Source organism: Vanrija pseudolonga, chromosome 4 (assembly GCF_020906515.1).
Source record: "Vanrija pseudolonga chromosome 4, complete sequence".
NCBI lineage: Eukaryota > Fungi > Basidiomycota > Tremellomycetes > Trichosporonales > Trichosporonaceae > Vanrija > Vanrija pseudolonga.
Window position 1 is genome coordinate 1,030,093 of NC_085852.1, and position 16,419 is coordinate 1,046,511.

At 63.6% G+C, this 16,419-nt stretch overlaps 6 protein-coding genes across 6 annotated transcripts; 4 read left to right on the plus strand and 2 right to left on the minus strand.

The window, feature by feature from the left end:
* Positions 1-580: 580 nt before the first annotated feature.
* Ipo9 (Importin-9) lies at positions 581-3,958 on the plus strand (the record flags this gene model as incomplete). Its single annotated transcript, XM_062772198.1, is given in 6 exon segments — positions 581-732; positions 788-860; positions 898-1,669; positions 1,683-1,955; positions 1,992-3,791; positions 3,836-3,958. The coding sequence occupies 6 exon segments, from the start codon at positions 597-599 to the stop codon at positions 3,956-3,958; spliced, it is 3,177 nt and encodes a 1,058-aa protein (XP_062628182.1). The 5' UTR covers positions 581-596.
* Positions 3,959-4,067: 109 nt separating this feature from the next.
* LOC62_04G005653 (uncharacterized protein) lies at positions 4,068-4,618 on the minus strand (the record flags this gene model as incomplete). Its single annotated transcript, XM_062772199.1, has 2 exons — positions 4,068-4,403; positions 4,442-4,618. 2 exons carry the CDS (start codon positions 4,616-4,618, stop codon positions 4,068-4,070), a joined length of 513 nt encoding a protein of 170 aa, XP_062628183.1.
* Positions 4,619-5,123: 505 nt separating this feature from the next.
* PDB1 (Pyruvate dehydrogenase E1 component subunit beta, mitochondrial) lies at positions 5,124-6,932 on the plus strand. Its single transcript, XM_062772200.1, has 5 exons — positions 5,124-5,359; positions 5,480-5,584; positions 5,641-5,688; positions 5,726-5,804; positions 6,107-6,932. Exons 1-5 carry the CDS (start codon positions 5,144-5,146, stop codon positions 6,859-6,861), a joined length of 1,203 nt encoding a protein of 400 aa, XP_062628184.1. The 5' UTR covers positions 5,124-5,143; the 3' UTR covers positions 6,862-6,932.
* A 330-nt stretch (positions 6,933-7,262) lies between these two features.
* On the plus strand, positions 7,263-9,555 carry RMR3 (Receptor y region, transmembrane domain- and RING domain-containing protein 3). The gene is made up of 6 exons (XM_062772201.1): positions 7,263-7,684; positions 7,742-8,201; positions 8,250-8,391; positions 8,460-8,549; positions 8,603-9,107; positions 9,157-9,555. Exons 1-6 carry the CDS (start codon positions 7,295-7,297, stop codon positions 9,421-9,423), a joined length of 1,854 nt encoding a protein of 617 aa, XP_062628185.1. The 5' UTR covers positions 7,263-7,294; the 3' UTR covers positions 9,424-9,555.
* A 2,012-nt stretch (positions 9,556-11,567) lies between these two features.
* Positions 11,568-13,211, plus strand: LOC62_04G005656 (uncharacterized protein; the record flags this gene model as incomplete). The annotated part of the gene is made up of 3 exons (XM_062772202.1): positions 11,568-12,992; positions 13,044-13,100; positions 13,161-13,211. 3 exons carry the CDS (start codon positions 11,568-11,570, stop codon positions 13,209-13,211), a joined length of 1,533 nt encoding a protein of 510 aa, XP_062628186.1.
* Positions 13,212-13,909: 698 nt separating this feature from the next.
* Positions 13,910-16,152, minus strand: Gtpbp2 (GTP-binding protein 2; the record flags this gene model as incomplete). The annotated part of the gene is made up of 2 exons (XM_062772203.1): positions 13,910-15,663; positions 15,960-16,152. 2 exons carry the CDS (start codon positions 16,150-16,152, stop codon positions 13,910-13,912), a joined length of 1,947 nt encoding a protein of 648 aa, XP_062628187.1.
* Positions 16,153-16,419: the final 267 nt, after the last annotated feature.

Consider the following 16,419-nt stretch of genomic DNA (forward strand, 5'->3'; position numbering starts at 1 on the left):
GGCACCACTCTGGGTGGCGCCGTGCTGTCCCTTAGGCTCTCTTTTGGAATTCATCCTGGCGCTGACTGGGCCGACAACAACAAAGCAGCGATCACAACAGTCTGCTCCTTGGCGCTCTCTGCGGCTGGGCGGGGGGAGACACACCTATTGCAGTCTATGACTGTACCAAGATCACAGGAATGCATAGGAAACATGACTATACGCTGACAATGCTGCATCGCCGGTCGAGCTTGGCCGAGGCCGCAGTGCCTCGTGCCCGTGAGCAAGCCGGCACTGCCCGTTGATGAGCCCTTCGTTCTCCTTCCTCCCCGTTTCTCTGTGACGACTCCCCCACCTGTGCATCAATCACAGGCAGCTCGTTCTATCCCAGCCTGTCCCGATATCATGCTGCGAGACCGTGATGCCACTGTAGCTGCACCTGCAAACGGTGTCGTCAAAGCAACCCCCCCCCCAAGTGCAATGTCGGTTTCACGGAGATCACGTACACTCCGTGTTGACGCGTCTCCGCCAGGCGCCAGGGAATTTCAACGACCAAGGGCTTGCTTGGCCCACAGTTTCCAGTCCTTTGAACAATCAACACCTTCTCGACACCCACAATGGCTTCAACCTCGGGCACAAGCAGCCCCCACCTCGACCAGCAGGTCCTCGCCTGCCTCGAGGCCACCTTATCCCCAGATGAGGCCACGAGACACGCGGCTGAGGACCAGCTCCAGACGCTGTACAGCCACCCAGGTGGGTTCTTTCACCGCTGTGCCAGCCCGCCCACAGACCGCTAACAGCTTTGCAGAGGGCGGACTGAGCCTCGCGCGTCTCCTCAGCGAGCAGGCCGTTCCTCTCCCCCAGCGCCAGATAAGTCCTTTGTGTGCGCACCTGGCTCGTGCTGACCGCTGTGCACAGCGCCGGCATCCTCCTTCAAAAATACATCGAGAAGCACTGGTACCCCGGAGCAGACGCCTTCACCCCTCCGACAACCCCGGCCGAAGTCAAGGATGCGATCCGGCCCCTCCTCCTGCGGACGCTCTCCGACCCGGAGCGTAAGGTCCGCGTTGCGGCCGCCTTTGCCGCGTCGAGCATTGCCAAGTTTGACTGGCCCGAGGACTGGTCCGACCTGCTGAGCTCGCTCGTCAGCCTGCTCCAGACCGGCAACCCCAACTCGGTTCACGGTGCGATGCGCGTCGTGATTGAGTTTGTCAAGAACGACATTAGCGAAGACCAGCTCGTCCCCGTCGTGACCGACCTCGTGCCGGCCATCCTCGCCATCCTCGGCAACCCGCAGACTCACTCGTTCGCGACCCGTGCCGAGACCGTTGCTGTGTACCGTCACATCCTGACGCTTCTCGGCACGCTCAAGGACGAGCACCCGGCAGCTGTCCGACAGGCGCTCGACCAGATCGCGCCAGTCTGGTTCGACGCCTTTAGCCAGCTCCTCGCCGTCGACGCTGCTGCCGACGTCGCCCAGAGCTGGGACAGCCTCGCCCTCCGCATCCAGATCTTCCGCATTCTGCTGCAGTACCAGCTCAACTTCCCCCGGTACATTGCCAAGCATGTTCCTACGTTCCTCCGCCTCTCCATTATCAACCTCACGTCGCTGCTCCAGACCTTCCACTCGTACTACATCTCGTCCGACCCCGACTCGCCAAGCCCGCCCGAGCCGGCATCAGACGCCCCCGTTCACGACGAAGATGGACCTCGATGACCTTGCGAGCGCCGTCTTTGAGTACCTTGAGCCTACTGTGCGCGTCAAGGAGTCCAAGGACATCTTGGTGGAAGGTGCCGCTGGTGACGAGCGTGGCACTGCCGTCCTCGACACTATTGTCGGCCTCGTTCTCACCTACACCCAGGTGACGCGTGAGCAGGAGGAGGAGTGGCTCGAGGACGCCAATGCGTTCGTCGAGGATGAGGACGAGGACAACATGATCTACAGCTTGCGCGTGGTTGGCCACGACCTGATGGGGGTGAGTTGGCAAGTCAGGCTGCGCTAACTTGCACAGTCTCTTATCGACAAGTGGCCCCGGGCTGTCGGCCGCACCGTCAACGACTTCACCCACCGCCGCGTCCAGGAGTCGGCAGCCGCCCACAAGTCGGGCGACCCCGACTGGTGGAAGCCGCTCGAGACCATCCTTGGCCTCCTCGGCGGCATTTCGGATGACCTCCGCTCCCTCCTTGAGGAGGACCAGGAAGCCGGACGGCCAGCGACCTTTGACTTGCCATTCCTCTTCAACCAGGTCATCCCTGACCTTTTGCAGCAGACCGAGGCGCCTTTCCTCCAGGGCCGCGCCTTCGTCTTTGCCTCGCAGTTTGCTGGCCTCCTGCCTGCGGCCCTCGCCCAGGAGTACCTCTCCACCGCCATCTTGGCCCTTGGATCGCCGACCACCAGCGTGCCCGTCAAGATCTCCGCCGTCAAGACGATCAAGAACTTCTGCCGCCATGTCGACGCCAGCATCATGAACCCCCAGGCCGGCAAGATCCTGTCGATGCTGCTGCCCATCCTGCCCGAGACGTCGGCCGAGACGCTTTACCTCGTCATGGAGACGGTCAACTCGGTCGTCTCGCTTGACAAGGACTCCTTGACTGTCGAGACGACGCAGGCTATCTGCCAGCATGTCTACGCCGAGTGGTTCCGCAACATGACCGACCCGGTGCTCACCGCCATTGTGGAGGAGGTCGTCGACGGAATCGCAGCGTCCTCGTCTCCCGCCGTGGTCAGCACTCTGGTCTCGTTCTTCGCGCCCAAGCTCGCCGAGCTCATCATCACCCCTGTCACCGACGAGACGGTCTACGTTCCCGGAGAGGCTGTTCAGCTCGCCAACGCGCTCATCAAGCCCCGCGGTGGCCCCCTCGAGGCTGAGCTCATTGCCACAGTCACTGTCGCCGTCATGACGTGCCTCCAGCAGACCGACGACATGGACGTCATTCAGCATGGCATGATCCACCTGACCCTTGTTGTGCGCAAGGACTGCGAGAAGCTGATCCAGTGGCACGACGCCGATGGTAGCAACGGCATTGCTCGCATCTTCGCCCTTCTTGGCCGCTTCCTCGCCCCGACATTCTCGGAATCAGGAGGCATCTTCGTCGGCGACCTAATCATGCACTTGTTCCGCAAGGCTGGCCAGGCCATCGCCCCGGTCCTTGGTGACTTGTTACGCGCCGTCGTCAACCGCCTCGCCACTGCTCAGCTCAGCTCGTTTATCCAGAGCCTGATCATCCCCTTCGCCTACCTGTTTGGCACCGAGCACACTCAGCAGACCATCGACTTGCTGTTGTCGTTCCCTCCCGTTCACCTTCCCGACGGCACCACCAAGCCAGCGCTTGACCTCGTTCTGTCGTCGTGGTGCGAGACGGCCGAGACGATCACGGGCTCGTGGAACATTCGCGTCAGCGACCTGGGCATGGCCAAGCTCTTTACCATGCCCTCCCCGGCACTCCGCAACGTTCTTGTCCGCGGCGACCTGATTATCAACGAGAACAACCGCAACAAGATCATGACGCGGTCGCGCACCAAGGCAACGCCAAACGAGTACACCCAGATCCCCTTCCCTGTCAAGGCGCTCAAGCTGCTGCTCAAGGACGTCTCGGCAGAAGGCAAGGGCAAGTCGAAGGGCGATGAGCTGGGTATTGAGGACGACGATGGAGACGAGGAGTGGGATGACGATGACCCATTGGCGTCTGCTGGCCCGACCGACGAGTTTGCCTTCCTCTCTGACTGGCTTGATGACGGACCTGGAGAGAACGACGCGCAGGATGACGACGAGGATCTGAAGAGCGACCCTCTGGCGCAGATTGACCTGGGAGTAAGTTGAATTGTGCCGCGTGGCTACGACAACTGACACCACAGGCCCACCTCACCGATGTCATCCGCTCATCATATGCCTCGAACGACAACGGCATCCACGAGATGGTTGCCGGGCTTACGGACAGCGAGAAGGCGACGCTGCGTGGAGTCCTCACTGTTGCCTAGATGCGGTGTATACCCTCATAAGTCCGAGTACCCTATCCATGACCTCAATGCATATATTGTACATTTGCGTATATTACAGTGCGTGATGTGTGGGTTGCAGAGTCGCGCGCTACTCGTCGGGGATGTCGTGAGGCTTCTTGATACCGCGCGAGAGCTTGTAGTAGACGACTGTCGAGTCTGTGGCCACGATGGCCATGTAGAGGGTATCGGGGTCGAACGTGGGTGTGCTTGGGGCCTCGGTCTCCTCCTCAGCAACCTGGGGCAGCTCGTCGTCGTTCTTGCCCAGCTTGGCCTGGAGCTCGGCGATCGGCGGCGCGAGGGGCGGCAAGGGGTCCGGAAGCGTCGCAACGTCGAGCGTGGCGAGCGCGCCAAAGACGGCCTTGAGCTCCTGGGGCGTGAGGGCCGTGGTATGCAGCGGCAGTGGAAGCACCGCACGCAGCGGGTCCTGGTGGGTCAGCATATGTCGACAGTCTAGAAACCCACCTCGGCGCGCTTGTGGCCAACGACGACGGCCCACTGCGTCCCCGGCAGCTGGAGCGGCCTCAGCTCGCGCCATTCGACGGCGAGCCCGAGGTCGGACAGCGTGGTGCGCAGCGGTCCCGCTTGGAGGGGGCATGCAGCGGTGATGTGCGCTATCAGTGGCGTGAGCGTGTCTGGCATTGTGTATGAGTGAGCTCGACAACAACATCTCGCGCAGCTTCATCTCTCGATGTCAATGACGCCCGGAAAGTCGAACCCAACTTTCCGTCCATCACGTGATTCCCACGTGCCCTCACCCTGAGTCTGCGGCAACAAGGCGGTTCACGTGATGGGATTAAAGTGATTAAAAGGCGATTATTTTGCGGCAAGCGGGGCGGCGCGGCGGCTCGAGACGGCGAGACGGCGAGACGGATGGCCTTTGGCCGCGGGACGGAAAGCTGGGCGCAAGCAAAATGCGGGGGCGGATGCCGCTGGCTGGGTGGTGCCTTGCGGCCAGCCAGAGAGACTTGCCCCAACGGCGTGCAGCCGAGGGGGAAAGGAGCCAGGAGCAGGGGGGGCAAGAAGCCGCAAGCAGATTGTTAGCACGAGGGAGCCAGCCAGCCAGCGTACCCAGCCAGGCAGCAGCAGGCAGCAGTGACATCGACCTCTGCAGACATCACCATCCTCCTTCCTGTTAACATCCCACCTGTAAAACAAATAGCAGCAATGGCCTCCCGCGCCGCCCTCACCCGCCTCGCCGCCTTGCCTGCCGCCGCCTCGGCGCGCGCCCTCTCGACTGCGTCGACGTCGTCGTCGCTGGCCACCAGCCGCGCCGCGCTCGCGGCCACTGCGACCCCGCGCGTCGCGCGCTCAGAGGCCCGCTTCCTCGTCGGCAAGGAGCAGCGCCGCGCCGCGTCCTCGGACGAGGGCGCGCAGACCATGGTGAGTGGGGCGCGCAGCGATGCGATGGGCGTTGCGTTGCGATACCACGCCCAGCCCACTGCCGCCGGCATATCGCGGCAGAGGTTTCCCCGCAACTATGCACCATGCTCACACCCCCAGACCGTCCGTGAGGCCCTCAACGCCGCCATGGAGGAGGAGATGATCCGCGACCCCACCGTCTTCGTCATGGGCGAGGAGGTCGCCCGCTACAACGGTGCCTACAAGGTGTGTGGTCGTGGTGTTGATAGCGAGATTTCTCAGCAGCTGACCCTGTGCTCCAGGTCACCAAGGGCTTGCTCGACAAGTTTGGAGAGGACCGTGTTATTGACGTGAGTGCGGTTGCTGCTGACACGAGCTGATAACCAGACCCCCATCACCGAGTCTGGCTTCACCGGTCTCGCTGTCGGCGCTGCCCTTGCCGGTCTCCGCCCCGTCTGCGAGTTCAGTGAGTATCGCGCCGTCCACACATCGTTCCCCGTCCACATGCTGTGTGCCAGCCCGCCAAGAGCGGGTCTCGCTGCAATGAGGGCGATTCTACGTTCCCTGTCCAGCTCCGTCGCAACGGGGACTCTGCCAGCTCCTTTCCCCGGCTGGGGAGGACTGGCAATGTCCTCGTTGCGTTGTGGCGAGGATGCCAGCACAACTCCCAAGTTCTCCCCTCCCAAGCTCTTCCCTTCCTAGCTTCTCACTCCCCCAAGCTCTCCCTCCCAGCTCTCGTCCTCCCCACACCCCGCTAACCCACCCCAGTGACCTGGAACTTCGCCATGCAGGCCATTGACCAGATCGTCAACGAGGGCGGCAAGACCTACTACATGTCGGGCGGCAACGTCCCCTGCCCCGTCACCTTCCGTGGCCCCAACGGTGCCGCCGCCGGTGTCGGTGCCCAGCACTCGCAGTGCTTCGCCGCCTGGTACGGCTCCATCCCCGGCCTCAAGGTCGTCTCGCCCTGGTCGGCTGCCGACTGCAAGGGTCTCCTCAAGTCGGCTATCCGGGATCCCAACCCCGTCTGTGTCCTTGAGAACGAGCTCCTCTACGGTGTCTCCTTCCCCATGACCAAGGAGGAGCTCTCGGAGGACTTCCTCATCCCCTTCGGCAAGGCCAAGATTGAGAAGGAGGGCTCGGACATCACCATTGTCGCCCACTCCAAGATGGTCACCCACTCGCTCGAGGCCGCCGAGATCCTCGAGAAGGAGGACGGCATCAAGGTCGAGGTTGTCAACCTCCGCTCCATCCGCCCTCTCGACATTGACACCATTGTCGCCTCGGTCAAGAAGACCAACCACCTCGTCACTGTCGAGGGTGGCTTCCCCGCCTTCGGTGTCGGCTCCGAGATCATTGCCCAGGTCTGCGAGTCGGCCGCCTTTGACTTCCTTGACGCTCCTCCTGAGCGTATCACTGGCGCCGATGTTCCTACTCCCTACGCCGAGACGCTCGAGGGCCTCGCGTTCCCCGACACTGACCTGGTCGTCAAGACCATCCGTCGCCACCTGTACCGTCAATAGATGGAATGGCGAGATTTAGCCGTTCCTGCCCTTTCAACGCACGTAGTGTAATGCATCTATGGGTTTAGCTGCCGGGGAGGGAGGAGGGGGGAGGGGGTTGGATGTGGCTGCTACAAGTAACGATGCTTGTCATGGTGGGCATTCGTGAGCCGTGACGACTTGTCCCAAATTCCGTCATTAGGGATTGTCGATTAGCCTTGTTGTTCCAAATGCTCACGTGCCACTCTAAAAAGGTGTGACATAACGCAGGCGGCGGCGCGGCGGCGGCGAGGCCTCGGAGAGTCAGTGGCCAGATCCACCACCACCCACCACCACCGCCGCCGCCGACCACCAACCTCATTCACATCACGCCCAGTTTGCATCACAACACTTTTGAGTTCAACGCGCGTCCCACCTCCCCCCATCCCCCTCCCCCTCCTCACCCTCGCCGACAATGTCCGCACCCAGCGGGCCCGGCAGGTCAGTGCAGCATCAACACCACCACCAACCCCGCACCTTCCTCTCTCCACGGCGCGTCGTCCTCGCCACCGCGCTCCTAGCAGCCGCTGGGGTGGCGCTCACGTGGCCCGCGCTGCTGTCGTCTCCACCACTCGCAGCGAGCGACACGACGACGCTGGACGATGATGAGATTGCGCGCACAGCGAAAGCTGCCTTCGGCCGCGTCGTCGACCCCTCCGAGCCGTGGGGCGCCGCCTGGATACACCCCGACGCCGACCCGCAGCTAGGCACCCTCGACCTCTCGTACGCCGGCGGCACACCCTCCGCCGAGGGATGGCTCACCCACTGGCTCAGCATGGGCGGGGAAGGCGCGCTGACCGTCATGGTGGGTTCGACTGCACGAGTTGCACGCTGCGGTCCGAGCGCTGACGCGTGCTTTCAGCTCAAGCACACTGGGGAAGAGAGCGACAACCTCACGTTTCCGCACCGGCCGGCTGCGTTCCCCGCCTTCCTGCAGCCGAGTGCCGACCTGCCCGTCGCCGGCGTGCTCGTGCCCTTCGCGTCGTTAAAGCTGCCAAAGCATGACAAGGTCGGCGGCGAGAGCGACGACGACGACGTCGCGGCGGGCGACGCTGCAGCCCCACTCTCCGCCGGCAAGCCTGAATCTGCACCAGAACGCGCATGCCTCCCCCCAGCCTGGCCACCCATCCGGCCCCACCCTCCCAAAGCCCCGTTCACTGTCGCACTCGTCGAACGCGGCGGGTGCGACTTTGCGACCAAGGTGCGCGCGGCGCAGGAGCGTGGCGCCGCCGCAGTCATTGTTGGCGACTCGACAGCGCGCGCCGACGAGACGGACGAGGAGGGAAGGAGTAGGGAGAACCTCATCACCATGTTTTCGCCTGGTACGTGGCGTGAATGGTGTGTTGTCGGTGTGGCTGACCCATATCCAGAAGATACCACTGGCATCATCATACCCTCCGTGTTCGTGTCCCGTGCAAGCTACCTCACCCTCCGCGATCTCCTCTCAAATCATACCGTCCATGGACACCCTGGTCTCCGTGTAGAGTTGGGCGAGGCGACAGACGACGGCAAGTGCGTTTCAGCCGTTTGAGCGTTCCGTTTCCAGTCCTTGTGGAGCCAGTGGTGCTAACATGGCGCAGTGCCCTCGGTAGTTTACTCACTTTCGCCCTCCTCATGCCCTCCCTTTTCCTCCTCGCGACAATTGTGGCGCATCGTATCAGGATTGCTCGGTACGTGACTGCGCTGTGCGCTTGGTACATTGTGGAGCTAATACCCCCTGCAGTCAGCGCGAGGCTAATCGCGCCCCGCCAACCGTGGTCTTATCTCTGCCAGAAAGGGTCTGGACACCCGACATTGTGTGGGAAAAGGACGACTCGGACGAGTCGGACAAGGACACCGAGCCTGAGAACGCAGGGGCAGGAGACTCCGATATCAAGGCCCCAAAGTCTACCCCTGGATCGCCACTTACCACGGTAAGGGAGACTTCGCCCCCCATTGAAGGCGACGCTGCCGCTGGCGCAACATTGGAGGTGCCAGACGCCCCTACGCCAGTGACTGTTGTAGCCGAAGACGCAGCAACACCAGCGCGGCCACCAGCTCCTCCACGCAAGTCCAAGACGGCACACCGGGGAAAGAAGCGTCGACCTAGCAAGCGATACTATTCCAAAGACGAGTGCGCCATCTGCATGGACAACTTCCATGCAGGGGAAATCGTGCGAATCCTTCCCTGTGGTCATGTCTTCCATAAGGACGAGTGCGACGAGTGGCTCCTCAAGTGGCGCAAGCTGGTACGTAGGAGGTTGCTATGCCCACAAAAACCTGACGCTGACGCCGCAGTGCCCAACATGCCGTGCGGACGTCACCATTCCTGCGAGCGATCTCTCGTCGTCTGCCACTCTCACCCCTGTCGTGGACCGCTCCGATCCCACCGCGGCCCAGGAAGCAGCAGCAGCTGGCAACGACGACGCGACCTGGGTTGACCGGGTTGGTGCGAGGGTGGGTGCGGCGCTGCACTCGCTTCAGGAGTCTGTTCGTGCCGCTGTCCGCCGGCCCACCGAAACCGTCGACGAGCGCACGCCTCTGGTGCCTCACGACGCGGTGTAATTATACCCCGTAACATGTCACGACTCTACTCGGCCACCCGCTATCTATCATCCCTATTCTACCAGGACTCGGCCTTGTTCTATCGGTTGTACGCCATTTGATGCCACACTCACCGTGAGTACTACACAACAATGTTGCAGCGCCAGGCGTGCTTTGCGGTGCTATCTCTACTCGTGTAGGCGTGCGATCGAGTGGGATCTGCATGCTGCTAACCGCCCGAATTGACCGGGGGAACTGGTGCCAGGGATCCTGGGAGCTGCATTACCAGCATAGCTCTCTACACAGATTGTCGGATCCTGAAATCTCTGTGGTGCTGCGGTGGGAGCGAGCGAGGCGGCGGTGGCCGGTGGCCTGTAAGCGACCGAGCCAGCGCAACGGTGGAGAAGTGCGATTCAAGGACCAAAGGCAGGCAGGCCTGTGCACTTGTGCCATGCCATGCCGCCGTCGAGACCAAAAAAGCCGAAGGACGCGCGCCAGTCGGCAATGACGCGAGTCAAAGGAAGACGGACGGGGGATGCACACTACGGCCTGGCTGCCTGCCTGCCGCGAGGCTGACCGGCTGACGCGCTGACGCCATGCATGACGCTCGGACACCTCACAAAGTCGTGATCGATGGATAGCCGCAAACCAGTGACACGCCGACAACTCCCCCTGACTAAAAAGAAGTCTTGCAGCGTTATGGCATCTAGGGATTTTGTGTGGGCCATGGCTATGCTCGACAACGACGACGACGGCGACTACGACGATGACTCGACGACCGACCGACACACACGGGTATACACAGGTCTGCGCAGCAGCACACACCAGTGGCGATTGTGCCAAACATGCCATGCTGCCAGGATCCACCCCGCCGCCGCCACGACAATGACTGACGCTTATCAGTGACTTCAGTCCACCTTCCCTGGACCCTGTTTTGCCACTGTGGCCCCAGAACACGCGCTGCCCGCACTGACCCCTCCTTTGCATGTGGCAATCTTTGCTCGTCACTTCGCACCGTCACACAAACCTGCACAACACATACGCAACACACACAGCACACACCGCTGACACACTCACCCTCCGCCTCGCCACCCCACAGCATCTGAATTGCGCGAATGTACTAGCGGGCACCTCTGACGACGCCACCCGACGTGCCCCGTCCCTCGCTGTCGAGTCGATCGCGGCGAGTGGATTGCGCCAGGTTTGCGCCCTTTGAGTCATGATCGTCGGGGCGGCGAGCCAGGGTCGACCGTCGACCAGCGCCCCAACAGCGACGACGACGACGATTGCAACGGCGACCGCGACGACAGACTTGCAGCAGGCGCACGGGGCCATTGAATCGTTTCGCGCAAAGGACCGCGACTAGCGTGCCGCCGCGGCCGACTACTTCTGATTCTTGATCCTTCTTGCTGTTCCCATCGTCGCAAGCGAGCGGTGAGACGGCCGAGGGCTGGGGCTGAGAGGCAGAGTCTGGCGGGGAATGCGCGGTGGGTGCAGACGGGCGAAGGGGGCGTGGGGGGCAAGGCATTTTGGCGCAGCGTCGCAGTGTCGCAGTGACGCCAGTGGAATGGGCGGTGGGTTGCGGGCGGCGTGGAGGGCCAAAGGTGGTGCGTGGTGCTGCCTGCTGCTGCACACGAGTAATGCACAGACGGCACGAGGGCAAAGAAGAGGGGCGCGCGCGACACGACAAGCTTCAGAAAAACCGAATGGCAAAGAAGGACAAGAAGAAAAGTTTGCGCGCGCGCGGAGCGCGGCGAGGGGGGAGTGCAGGACAGGACAGCGTGTCATCATCATCATTGTCGTCGTCGTCTTGGTCGTCGTCGTTGTCGGTCAGCGGCGGCAAGCAGAAAGCTGGCAATAGATTGCAGCGCGCTTGTCCTCTCTCGAGCACAGAGTCACAGACACTCTTCCATCATTCTTATTACTACTATTAAGTGTTCATCCCATCCCACTCACTCACTCCATCATCACTCTCTTTCTTCATCCCCGCGCTCCCCAAACAATCCCAAACAATCTTTCTCGCCCCGGCGTCACCCGCTGATTCGCCTCTACGACCGCCTTGCCTTTGGCACCTCGCCCTCGCTCTGCTCCGCTCCCAAACCCATTCTTGATCATCCCCGTCCCACCCAGCATCCAGAACCCACCCACTCTTACCAACAACAGCAATGTACCCATTCCCGCCATACCTGTCCTCGGCGCAGCATCCTCATCATCATCAGCCACCACCGCCGCCCCAGCAACAACAGCAGGACGAATCGCGCGCGGCCACCCCCGCAGTACCCAATGACGCTGGGGCCGGATCAGCGCTCTCGCCCCCCGTCTACGGCCACGCCGGCCCACCCCCACAGACAACGGCCACGGGCAACGGCACGGCCAACTCGTCCCCCGCGGTCGACCACTCGAGTTTGAGCTCGGCACCCAACTCGGTGGTCAATGGCGCCAACAACAGCTCGACACCGACCCCGCCAACCGCGACACCCACCCGCCCGTCCCTCCCGCCACCGGGAAACCACATTCTCAGCCCACACTCGTCCCCCGTCATCAAGGTCGAGCACGACCCGAGCCCCGTCAACGGCGCGCTCTCGCTCTCGCCGTCGCCGGTCGTGTCGGTGCACCACCAGCAGCTACACACACAGCCCCAGGCAAATGTGTACCCGCTCCAGCCTGGGTCGTTCAACTGGCCCGCGACGCAGCCAGCTGCGGCACAACCTGGCCTTGGCGTCGAGGACGTGGATGCCTGGGAGCACCCAGTGCAGCACCATTACCACCAGCCGGCGCCGCACCTGCCCCAGCACCATGCTCACCACGCGGGGCAGCACGCGCCACTCAACCCCCAGCCGCACCACAACAACGGAATGGTGTTCATGCCCTTTGGGCCTAACGGGTTCCCACCGCAGCCCGCGCTAGGCTTCGCCTATGTGCGTAGCCAGCGTGGTCCTGTCGCGCCGACGGGCTCGGTGACGCAAGAGCGGTGGCGAGAGCAGCAGCAACAGCAGCCGCCGCGAGAGGCGGGACAGACCAACGGTGATGGCGGCGGCCATGAGTACCTAGCGCACGGGAACCACGCCGACGCTTCGCCGATGCTGTACCACCCCGACGCGCGGCGTGACCTGCCGCTGGGCTCAAGTCTGCCGCCGCAGGCACACCTGCACCACCCGCACCACGCGCTGTTCAACGAGCACCAGCACGACAGGTACTCCGATACACGGCCTCCGGGGCCCATCCCCCTGCCGCTCGTTCACAGGGACGTCGCGCCGAGCGTCCACGGGTATGTTCCGGCGCGGCTGCGGCCCCCGCCTCCGCGTATGGGCAGCCCCGGGCCCGGCGTACCAGGCTTCGTCGGCCCCCACTGGCCGCCGCTCTCGTCCTCGCCCGCTTCGTTTGGTGCCGCAGGCTCAAGCTCGTCGCTCGAACACGAACTCACACCCGGCCCGATCTCCAACGGCATGGGACTCAACGGATTCCCAGAGGACGGCCGCTGGGGAACCGCGCCGCCCAGTAATGGCAGCATGCCGCTCCCCCAGTCGGACACTGAGACAATGCGGTCCGGCCGCGGCGCCAGCCGGCGCGCAGGCTCCGCCCCAACTGTTGTGAGTGGTGCTCGCTCTGGGGTATGGCATCGGATGCTAACGTGAGAAAAGAGGAGGTTTCCTTGCCCAGACTGCTCAGAGGCCTTTACCCGCCGCAATGACTTAGTGGTGAGTGGAGAAGGAGGGGGGAGGTGGGAGTGGGAGCTAAGCTGTTTGCTGACGTCGCAGCGCCACCGCCGCAAGCACAGTAGGTCATCGCCGTACTCGTCTGCTAACTGATTCAGCCGGTGAAAAGCCGTTCCCCTGCCCGGTGTGCGGCCACGCATTCGTAAGTTCCATATCCCATCATCATTAGCATACCATCACTCGACTTGCGCCCCCCTCGCCGCCCCTCCTCCCACTCACACACCGCCACAGGCACGCAAGGACAAACTCCTCATGCACGTCCAGCGCACCGAACACTGCCGCGCCCTCGCCCCGCCGCGCACCGGCCGAGGATCAAGGACTACCGCACCGACGCGCTAGCTGCGCGCCATGAGCCGTGAGCCGTGCGCCGCGCATCAATGTCATCGATGTCATCATCTGTCAATCACGAGAAGGCCACCTGTCGAGACCAACCCCAGCAACAAAACAAAAGTACATACCATTCGTACATTCCCATGCGGCGCGCCGTACACCTGCGCGTCCTGTCCCTAGTAGTAGTGCTGTGCTCTGCGTTTGCGTTCGCTCACACCATTGTCGATTGCCCTGTGGGCCGAAATGCCTGTAATAACATGTATGCATGAGTTGGGAGTCGGGGGGTGGCAGTGCCACTGGAGCGTTTTGGGCCTAGCGTAGCTTGCTTCCCACTCATGCCGCACCCGCTGCACAATCCACTGCAATGCATGTACGAGATGGTGCAGGATATTGACTGCTGTCGAGATGGACACGATGGCTACGATATGCTCATGTTCGTTCGTTCACTTCTCCTCCAGGGCTCACTCCTCCTCATCGTCAAACCCCCACGCGTCGTCCTCCCCGCCGCCACCGCCAGCACCAAAGCCCCACCCGTCGTCTTCGCCGCCAAAGACCCACGACTCGTCGGTACCCCCCACTCCGTCGTGCAGCGGCTTGCGCACGACGAGCGCCTCGACGCAGATCATCTCGCCGCCGGTGCCGCTGCCGTTACCGAGCAGCGCAGGGGCCTCGGGCGACGTCGCGGCCGACGGCGCGTTCGAGTCGTCGATGCGCACGTCGGCGAACGACAAGGACAGCGAGTCGAGCGGCAGGTTGAGCCCGTCGAGGAAGACGTCATCTGGGCCCGCGGTGCTGGGTGGGACGTCGGCACGCTCGTCGACGCGCTCAGCCAGCGGCGTCAGCGGGCTCGCCGTCGTGTGGTCCAGCGGCGAGGCGGCCGTAGACGCCGTCGCCGACGCCGGCGCGCGCTCCAGCCGTAACGACGACGGCCGGGCAGGCTGGTGCGCCAACCTCGCCAGCGCAGGCGCCGCGACGGCCGGCGCGTGCCCTATGAATTCCGCGACGGGGGACGACGAGCGCTCAGCGTATGGCATCGACGACGTGCCGTCCCCGCGCAGAAGGTCGAGACGGCGCGCCTCGCGCCTTGCTGCCGCCTTGCGCCGCTTGGCCTCGCCGCGCACGGGCTCGGCGTCGGGCGACGGCGTGGAGCGCGGCGCGTCGTCCATATCCAGCGTGAACGCTGGCGGGTCGTCGTCGCTCGCGTGCGACGACGCTCTGGCGCGCGACGATACTCTGCGCGACGACACGTCCGAGTCGGTCTCGGTCTCGTCGCCGTCTAGCGCGTCGCGGTGGTCGAAAATAATATGCCGCTTTGTGTACGACTCTGGCGTCGCGCCGTTTGGCGACGCGGTGGCCGCCTCCTCGGCGTCCATCTTGTCGCGGTACCGCTCGCGCCGCGTCTTGACCTCGGGTCCCTGACCGTTGAGCCCGCGCGTGCCCTTGCGCGGGCGGCCGTGCTCGTCAAGGTCGGGGCGGGTGATGCGCCACGGGCCGGCTCTGCTGTCGGTGACCACGCTGCCGCTCGGGGACTCGGGCTCGAGGTTGGGCGGGTTGACAGGCGCACCCTGCAGCACGATCTCTTTCAGCACGATGACCGTCGCGCCGACCTCGGACGCCATGAGCTCGAGCGTGCGCAGCGACGCGTCCATCTCGGCTCGCGTCAGCCCGATGACTGTCCCGTCGTCCGCCAGGCCGAGCTCATAGATCGCCTCGTTGCGCCCCTGCTTCAGCCGCCACATCATCTGCGTAACCAGCCGCTGGAACCGCTCGGGGCTCGGCTCGACAAGCTTGAGCTTGTACTCGATGTGGCCCTCTTTATCGCGCTCCGCGGCAAGCTTGGGCGCGCCCGTCGGCGCGAGCAGCGGCGAGCCGTGCACGAGCGTGTGGCGCGTCACGTCGGAATCAGGCTGGGCGAGCAGCCTCTCCCAGTCTCTCAGGGCCTGCGACGTCGCCGAGCCAGACAAGTGGAACGAGCCCGCGGCTGACGACGCCGGGCTGCCAGCAGCATCGCTGCCGTTCTCCGGCGTTCTTCGTATTGGCGTGGCGGCCGTTGCGGCATCTGCAGCTGCGGGCGTCGCCGCACCGCCGGGCGTAGCGCGCGCAGGCAGCGAGGTGGTAGAGAGCGAGTGCGAGATCTCATGCCACGGCGACTGGCGGCGCTGCGGGCCAGCAGCGCCGGGGAACGACGGCGTCGGCGCGTGCGTCGGGCGTGTGGCTGCGGGCGTGGCGTACCCGCTGCTGTTCCGCGGCGAGGGGGTGCCCATCGCAAGGGTCGGAGAGACAAGGACGAGGGCGCCGGCTCGCGGCGCGGCGGCGCGTATCGGCGTCAGCGTGGGGGATGATATGGCTGCGGTTGTTGTCGTGTTGATGCGCTAGTGCAACCGCAGCGCCGTGTCTGGTATTGTTGCGGTCGCGGTAGTGGGTGTGTTGCGTCTTGTGCAGGAGGTGAGAGGTGTGGCCACTGGGCGGGCGTGTTAGGGGGCTCAAGGGGTTCGGGACGGGGGAGCTCACTATCGATGGCGCGCGGAGCACCAGGTGGTTGGGGGCGGGCAGGAGGTGGTAGCAGTTCAGGTGTTAGCGTGATGGCAGGGGCATGAGGGTGTCGAGGGAAAGCAAGCAGGAGTTGAGAGAGATCGGTTGCGTTATGCGCGATGGAGTAGAGTTGCTGGGCGTTCCGTATCCGGACCACTGGTATCGTCATCATCGAGTCGGACCGAATCACGTGTTTGGTGTTTGGCACTGCGAAGACGAGTGGCAACAACTCAGAATCACATCGATTGCAACCCCTGCCAGGAGGGCGGCGGTGTAGCTCGACTCGACGCAGCACGGCGTATACCGCGTCGCTCGCATCAAGAGGAATAGGCGAGACTTCGCCTGTGACATTGCGACTCGTTGGGAGCGACCGGCTCGCTCCCTTGCCACCCGCTGGCCGCCCCTTGCCGCATCAGGCGAAGGCAGTCGCCTCGCCAGC